This window comes from Hemicordylus capensis, chromosome 10 (assembly GCF_027244095.1).
Source record: "Hemicordylus capensis ecotype Gifberg chromosome 10, rHemCap1.1.pri, whole genome shotgun sequence".
Classification (NCBI taxonomy): domain Eukaryota; kingdom Metazoa; phylum Chordata; class Lepidosauria; order Squamata; family Cordylidae; genus Hemicordylus; species Hemicordylus capensis.
Genome location: NC_069666.1, coordinates 3,140,058 through 3,163,185, shown reverse-complemented (window position 1 = coordinate 3,163,185; position 23,128 = coordinate 3,140,058). Strand labels below are relative to the sequence as shown.

Here is a 23,128-nt window from a genome sequence, read left to right as displayed (position 1 = left end):
TTCTTGCAGACAAGACAGTATTTTTCACCTCTTGTGTCGCTAAACTGAGCAAAGCTAACTAACTGGGCAAAGAAGCACCTTTTACCGTGGTGATTCTCTGTATTGAGCAGGGGGAGAGTAACTGGCCCTCTCCACCCCCAGCACAGTACCTCCTGTGACGGTTGCTGGTGTGTATCTCATGTTTCATTTTAGATTGTGAGCCCTTTGGGGACAGGGAGCCATCTTATTTGTTTATTATTTCTCTGTGTAATCCGCCCTGAGCTATTTTTGGAAGGGCAGTATAGAAATTGAAATAATAATAATAATAATAATAATAATAATAATAATAATAATAATAATAATAGTGCCATTGCATACAAGATTGGTCCAGCATTGGTGAAGGCTCCCCCAATAATTTAGGCGAGGATATGCCCCTGATTTGTGGAAACGTTTTCTACCTAAATGGAACTGTGATATCTGACAGACTGTATCAACTGCATTGGACGTTAACTTTGTACTCTGTGGGTGGGTCATGTGGGTGCTGCACAGCCCAGGACCATGCCGGATTGTACCGTGGGGAGGTAGATGGTCTCCTCCCCGCTCCAGCCCTCCCTGTTCTCGATGCTTGTGTGAACGATCTCATGGTCTCAGCTATTCTTACAACCACCCCAGTTTGTCCTCTCTCTTCCTCATAAAAAGAGAGAGAGAGAGAGAGAGATTGTACCCACCAGGCTTCTATCTGTATGGAATGCACTTCTCACAAATTATACTGTATGTGGGGTGATGAGGGGTGCAAACAACCCCTCTACTATGGAAGCACCAGCCAGAACTAATCCCACCCTAAGAAACTGACATAGAACTGTGACCTCCAAACGTCAGATTGGTTTACATTTATTGCAAGTTCCTTGCTTAACATGAATTTCAAGGTGGTGGATGCATTCCGTGAAAACAGACAAGGAGCTACAGAACAACTTACTCATGATATTCGACACAGAGGCTCAAAATGCACAGATACCTGGATGGAGATAACTACTGGATACTTTGTTCTGTACAGATTATGCAACAGCCGCAGAGGTCTGCAGCTCCCAGGAGGAAGTATTCACATTGGTTGCTGATAAGGTATGAAGACGTCCGTGTAGAAGTATGGTGGACTGGAAACAGAGAGATTCAGACCTAGATTTGGAACCATCTCTGTCCAGTTCTCCCAAGATTGGACAAGACAATATGGCTTCTTTGATGTCATTAAAGAGGAAAGAAAGGAAACCATTCAGGCTTTAAAGCTCACTGAGTGGGAGGAAGAGGAAAAGAATACGGTCCATGCAACTCCGAATATGCATATCAGGCCATTTGGAAACAAGTCTGTGGATGCCCAAGAGTTTATTATGGTGCGAGAGGCAGATTCTCATATGGCAACTTTCTAAGGATGGCTCATGTTTCCCAAATATATATATATATATATTTAAACAAGGATATCATCTCAGTGCTGGAAATCCTCCACAGCAAATCTTGCACCAACTACAGACAAATCAGTAAATATGTGAAGGATTTCGAGACAGTCTCTGAGTCCCAGTTTGGTGTTCCTCAAAAGACTTCTTGCATCTCTTCTTTTTCAGAGTCCTCATAGTTTCATCTGCAAAAGCTGAAAACAGTTGGCCTTCAAAGGCTCAAAGGACCTCTGCGTCACCGGCACCCAACCACTCCTGACGCCACGAGCGTTGCTTTTCCTTTTCGCCTGGTTGTAACCAGAAAACGTGGTTTATTCCACTCTTGCTTCCTGAAATTGCAACCAAGCGTGGATAGCTTTGCATTTAGCAGTGTGAGAGAACCTGAGCTGTGCTGTTCAAGAGCTCAACAAATCCCAAGAATTGGTGGTTTTTACAGAATAGGGAGGGGAAAAACACAACTGTTCCCTTGGCTGAAAATGCAGGTCCAGTCTATAGTACTGTACAATGATTTCGGTTGAATGCCGTTCTCCCATAAAACGATTTAAATGGCTACTCCCAAAAACTGTGCTTGACAGTGTCCCAATAAGACTGAAATCTATATGTAACTCAGACACTTTCATTAATTAATATGGCTATAATACTGGTAAATTCCTGCAGTTACCATACACTACCCTTTAATCAACCCCCCTCCCCTATTTACACTGCAGAATATGTACATATTTGGTTTCTGAAATCATTTGATGTTCAATGAACAAGGATGGAACTAGACAAACAAATGAGAATATTTCTCCTTGCAGAAATATGCTAAACACCGTGTATTTTACACACTGCCAGGTGTATTCAAGAAATGGTAGCGGCTTCCTCACTAGGCCTTGTCCCAGTGGCTGGCAGCTATTTTAAAATACTTGTGTGTGCTGGAGCATTTTTATTTTGTTTTCAAAGCTACTGGATGGGAATGAAATGGAATAACAATTCAAAATGTGTACATTTTAAAAAGGAAAATGCAGAGACGATGATTTCAAAAGGAACTGTGATTTGAAGTGCTTTCATATATATGTATGTGTATATATGTGTGTGTTTGTGCATATACATATATATGTGTATGTTGGTGTGTATACACACACACACATACACATATATATGTGTATACACACACACACACATACACATACTTTTTTCCTGAGACTACTTAAGAATCTGGCCTATAGCAGACCCTCGGTAGCCTTCCCTGTGTGGGGTGTGCGAAAGGAAAAAAACATACCATGTCATGAGTGCCTGACCTCCACCAAAAATCTAGCCAGTGACTGATGATTTCCCAAAAGGAGAATTTTACACCTGAAGAGACTTGGGCACTTGTACCCCTCCCTGCCTGCCAGTGGCAAATGAGCTCTTTAAAAAATAAATTTTAAAAAATTGCAAATTGCCTGGAAAGCCATGGAAAAACAGACATCAAGCCATTCCATGGAGCGTCAAGAGGGTCACACCAGCAGGGAGAGCGGCTTGCTTCCTCACCTCACTCCATACAACATACATACCTCCACAGACATGCACAATGCACAATGATGCTGCTGCTGCTATCAGCGAGTGCCTGAGATGTTCATACACTTCTTCCTGTTGAAGAAGATGGGGCTTCAGCCCTGAGAAGGGATAGCTTTGAAGCAATGAGCAAAGCTCAGGGGTGTGTGTGTGTGTGTGTGTGTGTGTGTGTGTGTGTGTGTGTGTGGTGTGTGGGTATGTCCTGACAACATGGGTTCCGTCCCCTTTGCACAACGGTCCTAGAACTAAGGAATTTTAATGCTTTCCCTGCAGGTTGCCTGCCTGTCCCTCCCCCATCTAAATCTGAGCTATCGGCAGAGAAATGTTGAGGGACGTCCAGATTGTCTTCCAAATGTGGCTCTTTGCTGTTGCCGTCTCAGTTGTCCTTCCGTTTCTCCTTCTGGCAGCTCACATCAGGACCTGGTCGCGGGTCTCTGGCAGCCGCAGGGCGAGGAGGCCTCCCCCAACCAGAGCGGAGGATGCCAGGAGGATGGGGACCACTTTGGTGATCCCGACGAAGGAGGCAAAGATAGAGTTGCCCAAGATGGCCCCGATCTTGCAGAGCCCATTGAGGATGCCAAAGGCGGTGGCTCTGTGGGGAAGGAAGAGGAAGGGGGCATGTGAACAAATGACTGACACAGGGTTAGAAAAAAGGCAACTGAGGGGAGACATGATAGAAGTGTAGAAAATTATGCATGGTGTGGAGAGAGCGGAGAGACAGAGAGGCCATCACCACCTCCACCTCCCTGAGCAGAACCAGAGGTCATCCCATGAAACGGATGGCCAGGGAATTTAGGACCAAAAAATGGAAGTACTTTTTCACACAAGGCATAATCAACTTGCGGAATCCTCTGCCACAAGGTGTGGTGACAGCCAACAACTTGGATGGCTTTAAGAGGGGGTTGGATAACTTCATGGAGGACAGGCCTATCAATGGCCACTAGACTGAGGGCTATAGGCCACCTCCAGCCTCAGAAGCAGGATGGTGCTAAATACTGGTTGCAAGGGAGCAACAGTGGGACATGACTTCATTTCTTCTTTGTGGGCTTCCCAGATTCCCACATCCCACATCCTGAAACAGGATGCTGGACTAGATCGGCCTTGGGCCTGATCCAGCCAGGCTCTTCTTATGTTAAAGAAGAAGTTATATTATCTTAAAGACCAGGACCAGCTGATTGAGGAGTAGCTTCTACCCAAAAGCAGTCTCAGCTTTGAACGCAGCAAAACACAGCTTCTGAGGGGGTTTTTGTATTTAGTCTTTAGAGTTTTTTAGTGGGTTTTTAGTGGGTTGATGGGAGGGGGGCGTATGGGTATATGTTTAGATTATTCTTGTTAGGTCCTGTAGTAGTGGTTGTAGATTCTTTTCAATCTCGTTGTTCTGCACAGGACAATGACAATAAAGATCTATCTATCTATCTATCTATCTATCTATCTATCTATCTATCTATCTATCTATCTATGTTCTTATTTCGTTTCACTATTCTGAAAAAGGCAACATGTCAACGCCTGGGACCTTCCCTATCTGTCTCCATCACAGAAAAGACCCCTAAGAAGAGTCACCTTTTATCCGTGGGGTAGAGCTCCACCGTGATCACATCCAGTGCGTTCCAGGCGGCAATGCTGGTACCACAGAAGAGGCACTGCCAGCCGATCATGGCTGACTCGCTGTTCCCAAAGAACAGGAAGAAGCAACAGACTGCTGAGATCAGCATGGAACCCCCTGCAGAGAGAGCAGGAAGGGGAGTCAAAAGACAACGGAGCCCCTTTCAATATGCCGGAAGAGCATTTAGTCCAGTTCTTCTGGGATCAGGGGTGTGGCTATCATGGAACAAGGGGGGGACGAATGTCCCTGGGCCCCTGAGGGAGGGCCCCCGCCCTTACCTGGGTGGCAGCTCACTCTTTGCTCTTCACTGTTTATTATTCAGTTAGTTAGTTAATTAGTTAGTTAATACTGCCCCATATACAGGAGAACCTCATTACTCATGGGGGTTCCGTTCCTCGCCTACAGCCGCGAGTAATGGAACTGCAAGTAATGAGGCATTAGGGCTATGGGGAAAGTGGGGTTAGGTTCTAGAGTGGAGGGGGAAATTTTAAGTGGCAAAATGGCCCCAAAATGACCCGAAATGGTCCCCAAAAGACCCCAAACTCACTGTAGTGTGCTCTGCTTGTCCCCAAAGTGCCCAGGAATGCCCTCCCAAGAGCAAAATTCCCCTCAAAACCACACAAAATCACAGCAGGGGGAGTCCATTTGAAAAAAGTGAGCCACAAAATGGCTCCTCCTGCCTCCTCCTGGGCTCTGTGAAACAAAATGGCGGCCGGAAGTTTAGGCCCTGGGTATTTAAGAGAATGTCTTCTTCACCATGAGCCCCACCACTTGTTAAGATGTATGTGTCAGAGAGACACTGCTTGCACCTGTGGGAAAATGGATGCTGAACTAGATATCCCTTGGGCACGATCCACTCACCAATCATCTTGATCCTGCCCACTTTGTCCATTAGCAGTGCCGAGATGATGTTGCCTGGCAACACGGAGAGGCTGCCCAGGAAGCTGACGAGGTAAATCAGGAAGTCATTGTCCCGCTCAAAGTCCAGATGGCAACCCACCTTCTGATCCAAGAAGGGGCTGTATAGAAACTTGCAATCAATGAATTTATGCTCGTAGAGATCTGGATGGAAAAGGGAAAGTGTTTGGATATCATCATAATGGCTTCCCCTAGGAAGTTTCCTACCATATCGTCATCACTGGAACTCCCTGCCCCTTGATCTTAGGCTTGCTCCCTCCCTTTTTAATTTTAAATGAAAGTTGAAGAAGTTGGGTTTGTTTGTTTTTTCATTTCTTTTTTTTTTAAACTTCATTTCATTTCATTTTTTCCATTTCATTTTTTTCATTAATTAATTTTCATTTTCAAACCATTCTCTAAATTCATAGAAGTGCAAGATAAGAGTCTCATTAAAACAAGGTACTCACAAACAAATAGCACTGGGGAAATGAAAAAAAAAAATGACTTAACAGTTTAAGGACCAAACTAGACATTTTTTGCATTTGCACATAACGCGGAACCAAGGGTCCAATGGACCTGCGGTTCTGCCCTCCCCCACCCACCCACCAGCGTGGTTACCTGTCTGCATTCGGACGTAATTGCCAGGACCCGAACTGAGGTCAGGGAGACTGCAGAAAAGAGGGGAAATTGGCTGTGTGGGCTTCCTGATGGAATGAAGGACAGCCCCAGCAGCCAATCACAGCTGGAGCAAGGGAGGAGCTTCCTCCCTCGACTCCGGTTAGAGCTCGCTGGGACTCTAAAGCAGCATGCTGATAAACTGATGCCAAACGAAAACCTCACGCAGGAGCGGTGAAATTCACTACAAACCAAACTGGAGTTTGGGGAAGGAAACCTCAGGTTGCTTTTGTGTCTGAACCGCAGTGGCATGCATTCAGATGTACAAGAAATTCAACCTCAGGCCCCTTCAGCTGAGCTGGTCTTAGGCATGAATTGCCCCCTTTGCTAAGCAGGGTCCTCCCTGGTTTGCATTTGAATGGAAGACCACATATGAGCACTGTAAAATATTCCCCTTAGGGGATGGGGCCTCTCTGGGAAGAGCACCTGCCTGCTTGCATGCAGAAGGTTCCAAGTTCCTTCCCTGGTAGCATCTCCAAGATAGAGCTGAGAGAGACTCCTGCCTGCAACCTTGGAGAAGCCGCTGCCAGTCTGTATAGATCAGGTCTGCTCAGTTTTGGGCTCCCATCTGTTTTTGGACTACAGCTCCCATAATCACCAGCCACAGTGGCCAATAGCCAAGGATTATGGGAATTGTAGGCCAACATCTGCAGGAGGACTGAATTTGAGCAGCCCTGGCTGTAGACAATACTGAACTAGATGGACTAATGTTCTGACTTGGTATAAGGCAGCTTCCTATGTGCCTATCTCTGGTTTCCTATTAGGTGTGAAACTGTGAATGCGGTCATGGGAGTTCGGTGACTGGAATTCCCCACTTCTTTTTCATAAAGTAGCCCCAGAAGAGCCATTTTTATTGAGGCCACTGGGTAGAAGCAGCAGGGTTGAACCCTCATGTTTCTCCTGCTTTTAATTAATGATATCAAAATAATACAAATATTAATAACATCAAAGAACAATATGCACAATGTGATCTTATAATAAAGCACACTTATTTTGTGTTTCCTCTAACATAGGGGTTCCCAAACTTGTGTCCCCATATATCATTGGACTACAACTCCAATCATCCCCAGCCTTTGGCCATTGCGGCTGGAGATGATGGGAGTTGAAGTCCAACAACATCTGGGGACCCAAGTTTGAGAACCCCTGGATCAATGGCAACACACACACACTCTCACCCACATTTTGCCAACACAAACATGCCTGTCCTTCGACGTTACCTGTGTTGTAGAAGGTCGTATTGTGGAAGGTGCAGTTTTTGAAGAGGGTCTCGCTGGATGTCACGTCTTCGAAGTTGCAAGACTTAAACTCCATGTCCTCAAAAGTCACGTCTCTGAGCTTCATGTTTATAAAACTGCAACAAAGGAAGAAAGGACCTTTGCCATTGCTATCCATCGGAGGAACATTCACATCCCTGACCTTTTCCTAAGCACATGGTTTTAAGACGGTCAACAGTAACGGACACTCACTGGGAGAGCATTCCAGAGCCTGAGGGCAGCAACAGAGAAGACCCTGTCCCATATGCAAGGCAAATCTAGCCTCTCTAAATGTTGGCACATGAAGCAAAGCCCAGCCCCAGTGATTTTGTTGGGTGGGCAGAAACCTTTGGGAGCAGGCAGTCCTTCAGGTATCCAGGGCCCAATCCGTTAAGGGCTTTTAAGACAGTAACTGTAATTATCAGCTTGCCAAATTCAGAGTTTACCTCTTGCTCTTGTTTAAGTCTACACATTCAAATGCATTCATCATTGGGAATGCTGAATAAAAAAGCTGAATGAGAAGACTATAAATCAGAAAGGCAAGCATGGAGCTTTTGCACACAACCACCAGATGTCAGCATGCCCAAAGCAGAGAGAAACTCGGTGGATGCTTTTATTTCTATTTATCTAGAAGATGCTAAAAGGCATAATCTCAGACTGTGTGGGAGGAGACAATGGTCAACCCCTCCTGTATTCTACCAAAGATAACCACAGGGCTCTGTAGTCACCAGGAGTCAACACTGGCTCGACGGCACACTTCACGTTACCTAGTTGCTCCTCTGCAACTGGCATTCAGAAGCATCCTGCCTCTGAACCTTGGGGTAGCTTAGAGCCATCAAGACTAGTACTAGCAATGGATAAACTGGTCCTCTATGAATTTAGAGGACCACCCGCTTAAAGCCATCCAAGTTGGTGGCCATCAACGCACCCCATGGCAGAGAATTCCACAGACTAAATATGAGAATCATACAAATGAGAGCCTTCCCAAGCTCTGCCGAGAGATATCAGGTCTTGAACTTCTGCATGCATTTTATCACGGAGCTGCACCTACTCACGTGACATTGGTGTATTTCCCATTCCTATGCACTTGGTTCTCCAGTGTGAAGTTGAAGGTGAAATTCTCAAGTGTGTGATTGTCAAAGGTTTTCTCACGAGTCTTATACTCCACCTCTTGGTAATACCGTATCATGTCAGGGAACCAGACAATAAGGCCATAGTAACTGGCAGAGAAACAGAAGGCAGAGCATCAGAAAGAGGGCTCAGTTTCTTAAAGATCTTGATGAGGCCATTTTAATTTCAGGATGAGTGACAGTTGCTGACGGATTGTCAGGTATCTCCCAAGAATTCTGCTAATATTCTCAAGATCGTTAATAATTGTATATGGCTTGCTACTGTAAAGAAATCATGGCCATTCTTGTTTTGTTATTCAAGCAAATTTTCTACTCAGATGGAGTTGCTGCTAAAGTTCACAAAAGCAAACTTTCAAGGTGAATTTGGAAGCCTCTCTTTGGGAAACTTATTTGAGAAATTTCAGCAAAAACAAAGTAGAGTTTCAGTAATCAGCGGGGAAATGCTTGACTAGCAAGCCAGAGGTTGCTGGTTCAAATCCCTGCTGGTATGTTTCCCAGACTATGGGAAACACCTATATAGGGCAGCAGTGATATAGGAAGATGCTGAAAGGCATAATCTTATACTGCACAGGAGGAGGCAATGGTCAACCCCTCCTGTATTCTACCAAAAGAAAACCACAGAACTCTGTGGGCGCCAGAAGTCGACACTGACTCGACGGCACACTTTACCTTTTAGTGATTTTTGGAAAGGGAGGAATACCATACACCGCTGAGTCAGCTTAGATTAAATGTCAACGAAAGCACATTTTTAGGTGGATTTGAAGGTTCATGCACAGGGCAAACATCCAGAGTTCCAAGGAAGCAAAAATCAGTTTTGATAAGGCTAGTGAGAGTTGTCTCAAGGAGATTTTACACATCCTTGTTCAGGCAAGGAGATGGTGATGGACTGAAGGGTGCACAACCCTTTCCCAAATATGTCCCACATCCCAGTAGTAGTTGCGACATTCAGATTGCTTGCTATTTCCAACCCAACATCCTACACATTCTTGGACATTCCCAAATCACATACCTTAAGGCCATTGTAAACCACACGACTGCCAGGAATAGGGTGTTCATTCTGTACTGCGCTGTCAAACAATATAGCACATTGTCCAAAACCTAGAAAACCCAAAAGATTTGTTACAGAACAATCCTAAAACTAGCTTCTGATGTAGCTTATAAATAAACAAAATTAAAATTATGCCTCTAAGTGCCATGCCAAGTTAAAAAATAATCTGGCCCCAACATCTGGCTCCCCAACCCAATGTCAAGCTGAAAGATGCTGTCAAAATGTGGATGCGCAAAGTCTAATTTGTAAAGTCAGCACAATATACAAGGCCATGCAAAATATTTACTGCTTGCATAACAGGGCAGTTAAAGTGGTACAGTTTTCATGCATTTTGGAGCCGTAACTTTTATCTAAAACCAGAGGGTTTTTAAAATAACTGAACTTATTTAAATTTAAATAAACAAATAGGTTGAAAGGCCTCGATCTGAAAGGATTTTCAGATCAGTCAGCTGAAAAGCCTTTACTGTCCCATGTGAAACAGGAATGTTTTATTCGTGAACAAAGAAATGAGGTGACCAAGTTACTTCACCCAGGTCCAGCCAAGAAAGGTTGCAATGTCATTGATAATTGGGGTGGGAGCCAGAGGCGTAACTATAGGGGGGCAGGGGGGGCACGTGCCCCGGGCGCCATCTTTTCTGGTCACGTGGGGGGCGCCGCCGTTACAATTTTTTAAAAAAAATTTTAAAATTGTTTTTGTTAATACAAATGTTTCCTGCTCAGTGCAGCAGCGCTGCAGCAGTCAAGGGAGCGCGTCGGCACCCCCTCCCCCACGAGCGGTCCCTTCCGCGCCCCTCTGCTCGTGGGGGAGGGGTCCCTTCCCCTCCCCCACGAGCGGTCCCTTCCGCGTGCCCCCCCCCATTGCTTTGCTGGCATCTGGCGGCCAGTCAGTGGCCTGGCTTGGCGGCGGCGGGCGCTTGTGAGGAAAAACCTAAGTATAATGTAGTATGTTGGGGGGGCGGGGGCGCGCCATTTCAATGCTTGCCCCGGGCGCCGTTTTCCCTAGTTACGCCTCTGGTGGGAGCATAATCACAGATCTGGGCTGCCATGTAGGAATCCTGGGAGATGAGTGGTAATGATCATCACCACTATTACACACCTGTTTGAAGGTGGTTGTGACTCTGACAAAGGATCTCTGGTACCATGTCCCAGTTGAGCTCTGTATTTCAATGAACTCATCAATCTGCTTTGGAGTCTTTATGTTGGCAACCTGAATAACCAAAAACATGTGTTCAGCTCTTGACACACCAGCCTCTGCCCCAAATACACTTTGGTCTGTGTTATGTTTTCACGTACAAAAAACACAAGGCAGGTTGGGGCCAGTCACCACCCAAAATTGGCCAGGACCAAGCCATGCCCAGACCCTGATAGGCCTCTTCCACTTGGAATCCATCCCCTAGAGCAGGGATTCTCAACGTTGGGTCCCCAGATGCTATTGAACTTCAACTCCCATAATCCCCAACCAAAGGCCACTGGGGCTGGGGATTATGGGAGCTGAAGTCCATCAACATCTGGGGACCCAACGTTGAGAATCCCTGCCCTAGAGGAATCTCCACCAAGATCCCATGGAGACCACAGCCATGGAGGGATAGCTGCAGGTTGACAACTCTACAAAAACAGGAGAATTAGAGATTTCTGGAGAAGGGAGAGAGGAGAAATCTGGATTGCCCTTCTAAACACTAATCCAAGTTGCCAAGTAGAAAAGAAGCTTATGTATTATTGATTTATTATATGTATATCCTGCTCTTCCTCTAAGGAGCCTGGTGCAGTATACTTGGCTATGTTTTATCCTCACATTACAGCCCTGTGTGGTAGGGATTTGGTCTCCCCAGTCCTAATCCAACACTCTAACCAGTATACCACACACTCTACCATCTGCATCCTAAACCTCGAGAACTACAACAACAAAATCTGGAAGGTGAATTGGTGAACTTTTTTTGAAGGAAAGCTTTTTGAATACTTGGCTCAAGTCTACAATGGGTGGTGGGGGGATTCTCCAGGAAGTCTCTGTGCTTACCGTGAACACTCGCTCAGGCTCTCCTTTGGCCCTCATGTTGGTGTCATGGATTTGCTTGAGGATCATCCAGGCTTCGTCATGCTTGCCGATCTAGGAAGACCAATGCAAGGGGATCAGAAACACCATGGCGTCCAGGAAAGGCATTTATTCATTCATTCATTGTTTCATTGTTGGCAATCTATTCTTTTATTTATATGTCACTTTTCAATAAAATAGTCTCAAAGCGGTTCACAATATAATTAAAACAATGCATAATTAAAATACGAAGGTACAGATTAGGGATGGGATATAAGTGTGGATTTTAAACTGTGGGATATACAACACTGAAGCTGACGTATATATGTTGAAACATCTGTTCTTTGTTGCAATTCCCCCTTTCTATGATTTAATTTACTCAATAAAATAAAATAAGGTATTTTTGAAAAGAACAGGTTTCTAGTCCCTGGGCTTTCAAAACCATAATTGATGATTACGTGAAGCAAGTCGGACACCTTCAGCTTCTTTCCTTCACCATATCCTCGAGAAACTGTGTCACATAAGGTTAGCAGTTCCATTTCCATTCTCACATGAGCCATCTTACCTCCAGCAAAAACCGTGGGCTTTCTGGCATGAACTTCAGTGCCACAAGAGATGCGATGCAAGGCAGGGAGCAGACGACCACGAAGACCCTCCAGCTGTGGAAGTGGTAGCTGGTGCCCATGCTGAAGCCCCATCCTGTAAGCAAGAGAAGAGGGGGGGAAAGCTTTCTCGGCATTTGCTCTGTCTCCCAGCTGTGAAGGCTCATGTCAAGAAAATGTTAATTGCCAGTCCTTCTGAGCCGTTCAGGCTTTCTGGAAGTATCTCTTATGGCACACTCTCTCCCTGCTCTCCTTCCCTGGGAACCATATAGCACATTTGGCAGAGTCTCTGATTTCAAGTGGGCCATCCTGGTGCCCTCTTGTAATATCGAAATAAACGAATTAAGCTCTCCTATGGTGATCAGAAGTGTGTGATCCTCAGACCATGAAGAACAAAATGAGAGGAGACGGCAACAAACTCACAGGGCCCATAGTGGGCCGGGTGGGCGGCGGTGTATACACCACAGTTCTGCACACAAGTGAAACATAGGAAGCTGCCTTCTACCAAGTCAGACCCTTAAGAACACAAGAACAGCCCTGCCGGATCAGGCCCCCCAAGAAGGCCCATCTAGTCCAGCCTCCTGTTTCCCACAGTGGCCCACCAGATGCCCCTGGAGAGCCCACAGGCAGGAGCTGAGGGCATGCCCTCTCTCCTGTGGCTACTCCCTTAATCTATCCAGCTCAGTACGGTCCACACTGACTGGCAGTGGCTCTCTGAGATTTCTGACGGGGGTCTCTCTCAACCTTACCTGGAGAGGCTGCCAAGAAGTAAGCCTGAAACTTCCTGCATGCAAAAGAGATGCTCTTCCACTGAGCTATGGCCCCATTCCCAGAAGAAAGACAGAGAGGCGATTCTCATGATCGCCAGGGCTGGGCTGGGAGGGTGCAGGGGCTGGGGGGGTGGGGAGACTGCTCATAACCTACCTTCCCTCCAGACAACCCAACCATCCATTGTTGGTGCACCTCCTGCACACCCACACAGGCAGCCCTGCTCCGTGAAGCTCCATGAGGCTGGAGGGATTGTTGCTTCGGCCTCCGGAAATCTCACAATGCAACACGTGACGTGCACACGTTGCATTGGGGATCCCCCCTCAGACAGGTGCCCGAGGAGACACATGCACCCTTAGACTCAGGTAACAGCCAGATTCCTTAAGAAGGTTAGGTAGGTGGGGAGCGGATGTATCCACAAGGATCTCACTACTTCTCATGACCAGCCTACTCCCAGCTGGGCTGCCCCAGACTGAGTTAGGCTGGTTGTGAGAACAGCCTCAGAGTGTCAAACCAGAGGCAGAATTTAGCATTCATGTTTAAAGAGAGCAAGTTTCTAGTCCTTAGCATCGCAGAGACGAGTGGAAAGGGAGTGGGCACCACATGGCCAAATCTCAGAAGCCAGAGGAAGGGCAGAATAAGAGGGCAGGGGGAGGTAGTTCCTGGTTCAGCCCAGAACGGGATAGCAAGCCTTGATATGAACACAACACATGGATACAGGAGAAGTACTAGCAAGATCAGAAAGTGGTTACCATAATGCGGGATGATGCTCCAGGCCATGACAGACGCGTAAAGGCCGCCAATCATCCAGAACATGCACAGCCAGCTGAGGTGCTCCCCTCTCTTCTCACGGGACAGGAATTCGGAGAAATAGGCAAACACAATGGGTAGGGATCCCCCAATACTGAGGAAGGAGGAGAAACAGACAGGAAGTATATGAATGCCTCACAGGATCAACGTCACACATGCGCCATCAAATTATGTGACAGCAGGCAACCATGTTTCCATCCTGAACAATATAGCAGGTGCATCCCACAGGGTGGGTAAAGTGTGTGCCTTTGAGTCGGTGTCGAGCCTTGTGGTTGTCTTTGGTAGGATATAGGAGGGGTTGACCATGGCCTCCTCCCATGAGATGAGATGATGCCTTCCAGCATCTTCCTGTATTGCTGCTGCCCGATATAGGGGTTTCCCATATTCTGGGAAACATAGCAGCGAGGATTCGAACCGGCAGCCTCTGGCTTGCTAGTCAAGTCATTTTCCCACTGCGCTGTGGTACTGGGTGCAAAGTTAAATATCCAGAGAATCAAATGGTTCTGCTCTCCTTCTGTAAAAAAGCAAGTTGCTGGTATGGGGTGTGTATTGGTTTCGTAATGAATGACAAATTAAACCGAATTGGGCTGATTCGGTTCATTTTTTATTCCATACAAAACAGATGCAGGGAAGGTCCCAGATGAAACATTGCTATTCATCTCCTTTGGGGCCTGCATTTGTTTTGATAAAGGGTGATTGACCCATGGTGGGTGCTTTCTTGTGTCTCCTGGCAGTTGCCTGTCTTCACCTTCCCTCCCACCCACCCACCCAATCCCCCAAATGTTGCATGGCTCTGGAATATTGTGTGTGGGGGGGGGGGTGGGAATGGCAGCCACCACAAAAATATGGCAGCTCCCACTAACAGCTCCCATATTTTTCCCACAATGCCCTGGAATCATGTGGTGTGAGGAAAATGGCCACGACCAAGAGAAAAATAGCCACTGTCCAAAGTGTGCCAGGGGGACGAATGAAGGGGTTGAAGCATGCCGACAGGCTAAGCTTTGCTCAGAATGGGAAAATGGGAATTCTTCAGAATGGGAAAGCTCCATGCAGCAGTGATTGCCGCCTGCAGGCAATATGCTCAGCGATGCCATCCTGAGAGAGGATCTACCCGGGTTCCCTGTTCCAGCTGCAGCTGACCAGTTCAAGGAGGACCCCGAAGGTTCAGCATTATCCTGAGCAAGGCACCCATCCCTGAGCCCAGACTTACTGGGCAAAAGGGAAGCAACGATACCACCCCCAAGGCCGTGTCAACGGAACTATCCTCCCCTGGTAAGAAACTGTGGCTCCCCAGTGTTTTAGGAGCTGAACGAGAAAACACACCTGAATCTTTTCAATTGCACTACGAAGTATATGTCAACCAGAAAATCTCTGGCTCCAGATATCCTGGATTCAGCACTACAGTCAAATACTGGACGGTCTCCCCTGAATGAAGAGAATGTGGCCTTTGGCGGGGAGAGTGCTATACCCACCCGAAACCAGAGATAAGGCGGCAGAAGAGAAAGAATCCGTATCCCTGTACGAAGGAGGAGAGGAAGGCAAAGGTAGAATTGATGGAGAGACACAAGATGAGGCAGCTCTTCCGGCCCAGCTTGTCTGCCAGGCCACCCCACAGAACAGCACCCACCATCATCCCCAGGTAGACAATCAGTCCTGCAGGAGAGAGGGAAACGAGAAGGGGTTGCTGTGGTTTCTCGGGAAACATCATCGGAAGCTGCCTTACACCACACCATGGTCATCCCTGACTGGCAGCGGCTCTCCAAAGTTTCAGGCAGGAGTCTCTCTCAGCCCCACTTGGAGATGCTGCCAGGGAGGGAGCCTGGGTCTATTAGCAGGCAAAGCTGGTGACCCATCCATGAGTTACTGCCTTGCCTGGTGAAACTTGATAGCAACATACGCCACTTCTGTTAGCTTTGCCTGTGCATGGGTAGGCATAAGTTTCATTGTTTTCATTATAGGAACTAGAGATGTGTGGAGGCCTGGGGGGAAACAGAAAAAGGTAGGAGGGGGATTTGGCGGGGAACCCCCCCAAGACCTGTTTTGGGGGGCAGGTTCCTGGTCCCCCCCCCCAGGTTCTTTTACAAGCCTTAACATCCCTAAAAGGAACATGTGAAACAGCCATGTCAGACCTTTGGTCCATCTAGCTCAGGGCTGCTCAACTTAGCCCCCGCTCCCAGCTGTTTTTGAACTACAACTCCCATAATCCCCAGCCACAGTGGCCAATAGTCAGGGATTATGGGAACTGTAGGCCAACATCTGCAGGAGGGCCAAAGTTGAGCAGCCTTGACATTGTCTACGCAGACTGGAAGCAGCTCTCCCGGGTTTCAGACAGGAGTATCTCTCCAAGCCCTACCTGGAGATGCTGCCAGGGAGTGAACCTGAGACCTTCTGCATGCAAAGCAGATGTTCTGCCACTGAGCGATGGGCTCATCCCCAAGTACATAGACAGCTGCTACCTACTGATTCAGAACTTTGGTCTGTCTGTCTTAGAATTCTTTGCACTGACTGGCAGCAGATCCCCAAGGCTTCAGGCAGGAGTCTTTCCCAGCCCTACCTGGAGATGCTGCCAGGGAGGGAACCCGGGGCTTTCTGGAGGCCAGACAGAAGCTCTATTGCTGAGCTCTGGCCCCATCCCCTAAGGGGAATGTTTTACAGCACTCACATGCAGTCTCCTATCCAAGGCCAACCCTGCTTAGCACAGGGGACAATTCATGCTCGCTGCTGCAAGACCAGCTCTCCTCCCCTGCTCGGCAGGACATGACTGCACGTAGCTTGCAGCCTGGATCCATGTAAGCGCTCCGTGAGTTCAATTGCCACTAGAGGGTGGCATGGGCTGGTTCATCCCGCCATGCCTGGTCTAACTAGCTGCAGCTGCAGGCACACACCCAGGGAATGAGAGTCATCGGCAGCCTAAGCAGCTCAGGAGGGGACGTGAATGCTGTACGTGTCACCAGCCATGGGGCAAGGGGGTCGATGTCTTAGTCCTGCAAACTCTTCCCAGTGGAACTGGCTGACTTCTTTGCTGCAGAGAACCAGACATTGGGTGTCAAGGCACGCCAACACCTTCCCATGAAAGTTGTGATGTGGTTGGATTGCAAACTATAGGGATGTAGATTTAGAGTCTGTTCTTAAAAAAACACTAAGTCCCATTCAAAGAGTGACTCCGTTGCCTGGAAAGGTTATGGGCTCCCTTCCTTGGAGACTTTTCAAGCAAGGGAAGAGCGAAAGCCATTGTGGCTGGGGAGGAAGAAAGCTAAAAGTCCCACAACATCTGGGCACCAGTGTCCCCTCTGTCAGGGATTCCCAGATGTTGTGGACTACAACTCCCAGAACCCCCAAGCAAACGCCATTGCAGCTGGGGATTCTGGGAGTTGTAGTCAACAACACCTGGGAAACCCTGTTAGAGAGAAGACTGCTGGGGGCCCATGTTTGAGAAGCCCACCTTAACAAGCTGGAGGAGATGAAGTGTCAGAAATGAAAGGCATGGCGGCAGCAGACACAACGCTTGAAAACCCAGAGCGCTCTGCAAGGCCCTTGATGAGCTGCGTCTGCTGCAAGGGCCATGTTTGGCAACTGGCTGGCTTATTCTCCCTGCTGGCAAGCAGGGAAGAGAGTTATCACCCACATACACCCTGAAAGCACTCTGCTAAATTAAAGAGCAATGCAGCAGGAAGGAAGGAAGGAAGGAGGAAGGAATGAAGGAAACCTGCAGCAAGATTCCCCAACTAAGAGCTTGGAGGAGACCTTAAATACTGTCATTTCTCCTAATCAGAATGTAAGCGAACCCTTTGGAGTGAATCACACAGTATTTAGTCTTTTTAGACTCTGGGCTGCATGCCAGCTGTGGTTCCCTGTCATTTATTCATTATTCAATTTCCTCCCCAAGGGGATTGTTATTCAATGGGTTGATCATACATGCAACCACACACACACACACACACACACACACACACACCCCTATTACAGGAAGGAATCTACCATGAACACTTCAAATCCAACTTACAGGTTTCCACAGTGCAACTGGGTCCTCCTTCTGATCCAGGGTTCGGAACACAGCAACGTAGCGCCTTATACCAAGTTAGCCTGCTGGTCCGTCTGCCTCAGTATTCTCTGCACTGACTGGCAGTGGCTCTCTGAGGCTTCAGGCAGGAGATGCTGCCAGGGATTGAACCAGGGACCTTGTGCACGCAAAGCAGATGCTCCACCACTGAGCTACAATGCCATCCCCAAAGGAAGCTGCCTTATATAGAGTAAGACATTGGTCCATCTAGCACAGTATTCTCAACACTGACTGGCAGCAGCTCTTCAAAGTTTCAGGCAAGAGTCTGTCCCAGCCCTACCTGGAGATGCTGCCACAGGCTAAACCTGGGATCTTCTGCATGCAAGCAGATGCTCTACCACTGAACCATGGCCGTATCTCTTAAGGGGAATATCTTACAGCAGACAGCACTCACATGTAGTCATCCTTCCAAATGCAAAGCAGGCCAGACCCTGCTTAACAAAGGGGACAAATCATAAGAACATAAAATAAGAAGAGCCCTGCTGGATCAGGCCCAAGGAAGCCCATCTAGTCCAGTATCCTGTTTCACACAGTGGCCCACCAGATGCCACTGGGAGCCTATAGGCAGGAGTTGAGGGCACGCCCTCTCTCCCACTCTTATTCCCCTGCAACTGGTATTCGGAGGCCTCCTGCCTCTGAGGCTGGAGGTGGCCTATAGCCCTCCGACTAGTAGCCATTGATAGACCTCTCCTCCATGAAATTATCCAAACCCCTCTTTAAGCCATCCAGGTTGTCGGCTGTCACCACATCTTGTGGCAGAAAATTCCACAAGTTGATTATGTGTTGTGTGAAAAAGTACTTCCATTTGTTGGTCCTAGATTTCCTGGCAATCAATTTCATGGGATGACCCCTGGTTCTAGTGTTATGTGAGAGGGAGAAGAATGTCTCTCTCTCCACTTTCTCCACTTCATGCATGATTTTATAGACCTCTATCATGTTTCCCCGCAGTCGTCTGTTTTCTAAACTAAAAAGCCCCAGGTGTTGTAGTCTTGCCTCATAAGGAAGGTGCTCTAGGCCCCTGATCATCTTGGTTACCCCCTTCATGTTTGCTACTGCAAGACCAGCTACAATCCCATCAGGACTGGCCTGTAGTCATCAGGAGTATCTATCTCTGGGTCACTACCAAAAGCAACCCAGGAGATTTTAATGGCTTGGTAGTGTGATAAACATTGGAAGAAATACTGGGGGGAAATCTCCAGGAATAGCTTCAGTAAGAGTTGGGACTCCTCTTCTGGTCACTCTTGGGTTCTAAGACATCTGGCAGCCCCAAGGTCAATGACCAGTTGAGAGATGCCACACCCATGCAGTTGTCCACCAAATGTGTTCAAAGAGATCAGAAGAATAAGACCGACCAAAAAGGCACACTGAATGAAAGGACTGGGTATCCTGCTTCAGGTGTTCCTGGAGTCTCTTCTTATCTGAGACAAGGGCCAGGGATGTCCCAGGTGTTGGACAGCTCCCAAGGCAATAGGTCAGGACCACGGTCAGCACTGATCAAGAGAATTCAGAGCTGGGTATCACAAGAAAGGGAGAAGCAGCTTGCTGCTCAGGTCGGGTGATTTGGCCCCACCCCTTCCAGAAGAAAGCTTTGGTCTTCTAAAGGGCATGAGCCCCCATTTTTCAGGTGGCAGAACTCAGGAGCTTCCACCATGGCCAGCAGGTCCTCAGAGGATTCCCTTGGAGGACGTGGTTTGGGCTGCATGCTTGGGTTTTGGCAGGGATGCTGGTCAGCGTCTTTCTAGTTTATCCAGTATAGGGGGTCTCAGAGGCACAGGGTCACCAGTTGCTTGACACAGTGGTGCCTGCAATTTCCTCCCAATGCTATTCTCTGGGCCATCCCCTTCCCAGGGGAGTTTAAGGTCTGGATGCCACAAAGCAGGAGGGAAAGCAATCTGCTCTGCAAGAGGGATCAGAGAGGAAACACAGGTCGGCCCCACCACCCGCATCAGCTGCTATGTCAGCATTCAGTATCATTATTCCAACTTCCACCCACCCAACAACAACAACCGAGCTGTCCGCCGGTCCCATAGGTCGAGCACGGGAGGCAAGGATAAAGAGAGAACCCCAAACAAACCACAATGTGGAGAAAGAAACCAAGAGGGGTGGTGGTGTTTGGGATGCCAAGCCAGGTTGGTAAAATTGACCTTTGTTTTTTAGAAATGGGATTCAGAACATTAAAATGGTGGTTCTCTTTATTGAGAAGGAGGAGAGCAACTGGCCCTCTCCATCCCCAGCACAGCATCCCTCCAGTGGCTGTTGCTGGGGTCCATCTTGTGTTTCTTTTCAGATTGTGAGCCCGTTGGGGACAAGGGAGCCGTCTTTATTTATTATTTCTCTGTGTAAACTGCTTTGGAAACTTTTGTTGAAAAGTGGTATATAAATATTTGTAGAAGAAGAAGAGGAGGAGGAGGAGGAGGAGGAGGAGCACTGAGAAATTCGGTATGCCCATTGAAAAGAATGGGACAAGTTAATTTGTTCTATTAATTTCAGTGCAAGTACTAATAAATAACTTAGTGTGTATAATGTGTAACTTAGTGTGTACAAACACACACACACACACACACACACACACCCTCTAAGGGGTACTGGAGCGGAAGGTTTGCAACAGAAGGGGTGCATTTGCTTTAAAAAGTTGGGAACCCCTATACGAGAAAAAACAGAATGTGTTGTGTTATCTATTCTATTCTGTTCTGCTCTATTCCAATATTTATTTATTTATCAAAAGCGTATTATATACCGCCTTCTCCAAAAACTCTAGGCGGTGAACAACAAAGCCAATAACAATTCATTAAAATAATTATTATTACTAAAGGGCAAATGCCTGGCGGAACAGGTGGGTCTTAAGAAGGGCCACATTTATAGAGAGACCATAAAACACGACGGGCTGTTTAGCCGGAGCCTCTCCAGCTGCGGAGTGTGAAACGATCTGCTTCCAGCGTGGTGCTTGAGCGCCTGCCTGTCCAGGCATGCGTGCTGCAGAGAAGATGCACTGCCCTCGCCTGCCCTCTCAGAGATGTAATTTGCAGAGGCCTGGATCTGCCCCTCCTGCTCATGCAGCAAAACAGGGATGGCCGGGGCGGGGGGTCACGAGGCCAGGCCTGCTCCTCGTGAACTCAACCACGGGAGCAGCCTCCTCACCTGTCCCAGCAGGGCGCACCCCCTGATGCCGTGGGTGGCGTTTGTGCCCTGCTGGAGTTTATGCTCCTGCTCCGAGATGATAAACAAGCAGGCAGGCAGGGTAAATTGCTTTCTGCAGAGAAAATCCATCTTGCCAGCTGTTCATCTAAAGCTTCTTAAAGCAGAAAACACACACACTCACACGTACTGGATTCAGCTCTTCCATTTTGCTTTTATCATAGGAACGCAGGAACATAGGAAGCTGCCTTAAACTGAGTCAGACCCTTGGTCCATCTAGCTTAGTATTGTCCACAATGGCTGGCAGCAGCTCTTTGGGATCTTTCCCAGCCCTACGCGGAGATGCTGCCAGGTAGTGGACCATGCAGAGCAGATACTCTAACCCTGATCTACAGACCCATCCCCTCATCATCCTTATTATGGCATGCATGTATTTTACTGGAGATCTGTGGGTATCCATTCAGTGGTTGGAGGTGGAAAATTGCTGAGTTGTAGCTCCAAAGGCATTGAAGGAGGAGCAACTGAGCCCTCTCTTTCCTTATTCCAGGAGATAAAAGAGGTGCCTGTTGACTGTTGTTTGGTCTCAACCATTTGGAGCCAAGGAAACTTCACGAGCTGGCTACGCAACCCTCGGGGACATATTTCCAGGTGGCACAGAGGGCTTCCTAGGGAAGGAGAGGGCGTCAACAAGTGCCCATTCCTCACTGCACTGGTGCAGTTAGCTGGGAAGTTCTGTCAGGCTGCTTTCTCGCTGCATGGATGCATCCTTGCTCTGTACGCCAGCCATTATTATCAAAACATGCTAACCTCCTACACTTTATTTATTTATTAGGAATGAGAAACTGTGTACAAATGTATGCAAAGTGTTTGCATTGTAGGCTAAAGGGTTAACTTAGCAGAACATTTGGAAATGCAAGGTGCGTGGGAAGAGGATGGAGAACAGGGCAGATTTCTGGAGCAAATGTTCTTTCTACAGTAGCTACAATTCCATGTTTTTTGTTCATGCTGTGCAGGATCGAAGGCATATTTAAATGACTCATTATTCTTATTAAGCTTGGGTTCTTTGGCTTCATTATTTTTGCTGTGTTCAATCAACCCAACGGGCGGGCCAGCTGCCATTTTTACAAAACTCAGGCCAAAGAATTCCAATTAGCTAAGAGTGGCATCTGTCCTTAAGGGGGTTTCATCCGATTGAAATCTATCAAAACAAGTGATCTTACACTCTCCCAGTGGTTTTACATGGTCACAATCTTAAGTAAGGTTGTCTGGAAGCAGGTCCCACTGAAATCAATGGGTCCCTCTTCCATATCATGTGGCTAGGGAGGGACCATAGCTCTCAGAGAGTCCTGGTTTCAATCCTCAGCACTTCCAGTTGGAAGGATCTGATCGCTGAGAAGTCAAAGACCTCTGCCTAAAACCCTGCAGAGCTGCTGCCAGTCAGTGTAGATAATACTGGGTGAACTGGGTCAATGGTCTGACTCAGAAGGAGGCAGCTTGATATGTTCAGTTGAACTAGTTCTGTTCTAAAACTTAAAACAAAGCTGTTCTCCATTCTTTTTCCTTTTCTCCACTGCTAGCTTTGCAGATCTGTCTCCAGTCTTTTTTAAAAATCTGAACACAGAACGCCCGTGAAAACGGAGTGCTGCTTGTAGTTGCTCACTCCGAGCACAGGACTAAAGGCGATACTGACATCTGCAAGATAGGAACAAAATAATCCCAGTTGGGACACCCATGCCAGGCTGAATCACTGCCAGGTGCTGTCATATCTAGCCATTTATGAGACTTTAATTTATGAGACTGTGGAGGGGAGGGCATCGAAAAATGGAACAGAGTTTGGGTTTCTAGAATTCATCAGTTGCCATAAGCACTGGGGCAGACAAATGTAGAGGCCTACAAATTAACTGTGCAACAACATTCCTGAAATTCCTGAAATATGCAATGAACTGATGAAATTCACTAAAAGAAACAACAACAAAGACCTGTAATTTTTCAAACTATATTGCCAAAAATAAAACAATCAGATCAAGATATCAACAGTCCAAGAAACAAATTGGTAAGCAGTCATAAAAACCATATGTCCGCAAAGTACAGAACTCACTGCTTAATCCATCTCAAAATATTTTGGAAATATAATTTGAAAATTTATACATTTGGGTCC

General features: G+C 47.3%; 1 protein-coding gene across 3 annotated transcripts in view; it reads right to left on the bottom strand.

The window, feature by feature from the left end:
* Nucleotides 1-854: 854 nt before the first annotated feature.
* Nucleotides 855-23,128, bottom strand: part of SV2B (synaptic vesicle glycoprotein 2B) — a 69,814-nt gene continuing 47,540 nt past the window's right edge. For 2 of the 3 annotated variants that reach the window (XM_053272514.1, XM_053272513.1), the window contains exons 3-13: nucleotides 15,248-15,428; nucleotides 13,718-13,869; nucleotides 12,161-12,294; nucleotides 11,581-11,670; nucleotides 10,663-10,773; nucleotides 9,528-9,616; nucleotides 8,444-8,608; nucleotides 7,353-7,486; nucleotides 5,425-5,625; nucleotides 4,521-4,680; nucleotides 855-3,552 (exon numbers count right to left, since the gene is read on the bottom strand). In XM_053272514.1, coding sequence (XP_053128489.1) covers nucleotides 3,369-3,552; nucleotides 4,521-4,680; nucleotides 5,425-5,625; nucleotides 7,353-7,486; nucleotides 8,444-8,608; nucleotides 9,528-9,616; nucleotides 10,663-10,773; nucleotides 11,581-11,670; nucleotides 12,161-12,294; nucleotides 13,718-13,869; nucleotides 15,248-15,428 — 1,601 coding nt within the window. In that variant the 3' untranslated portion in view covers nucleotides 855-3,368. The remainder of the gene's footprint in view (nucleotides 3,553-4,520; nucleotides 4,681-5,424; nucleotides 5,626-7,352; nucleotides 7,487-8,443; nucleotides 8,609-9,527; nucleotides 9,617-10,662; nucleotides 10,774-11,580; nucleotides 11,671-12,160; nucleotides 12,295-13,717; nucleotides 13,870-15,247; nucleotides 15,429-23,128) is intronic. The other variant, XM_053272515.1, reaches the window with a different exon arrangement.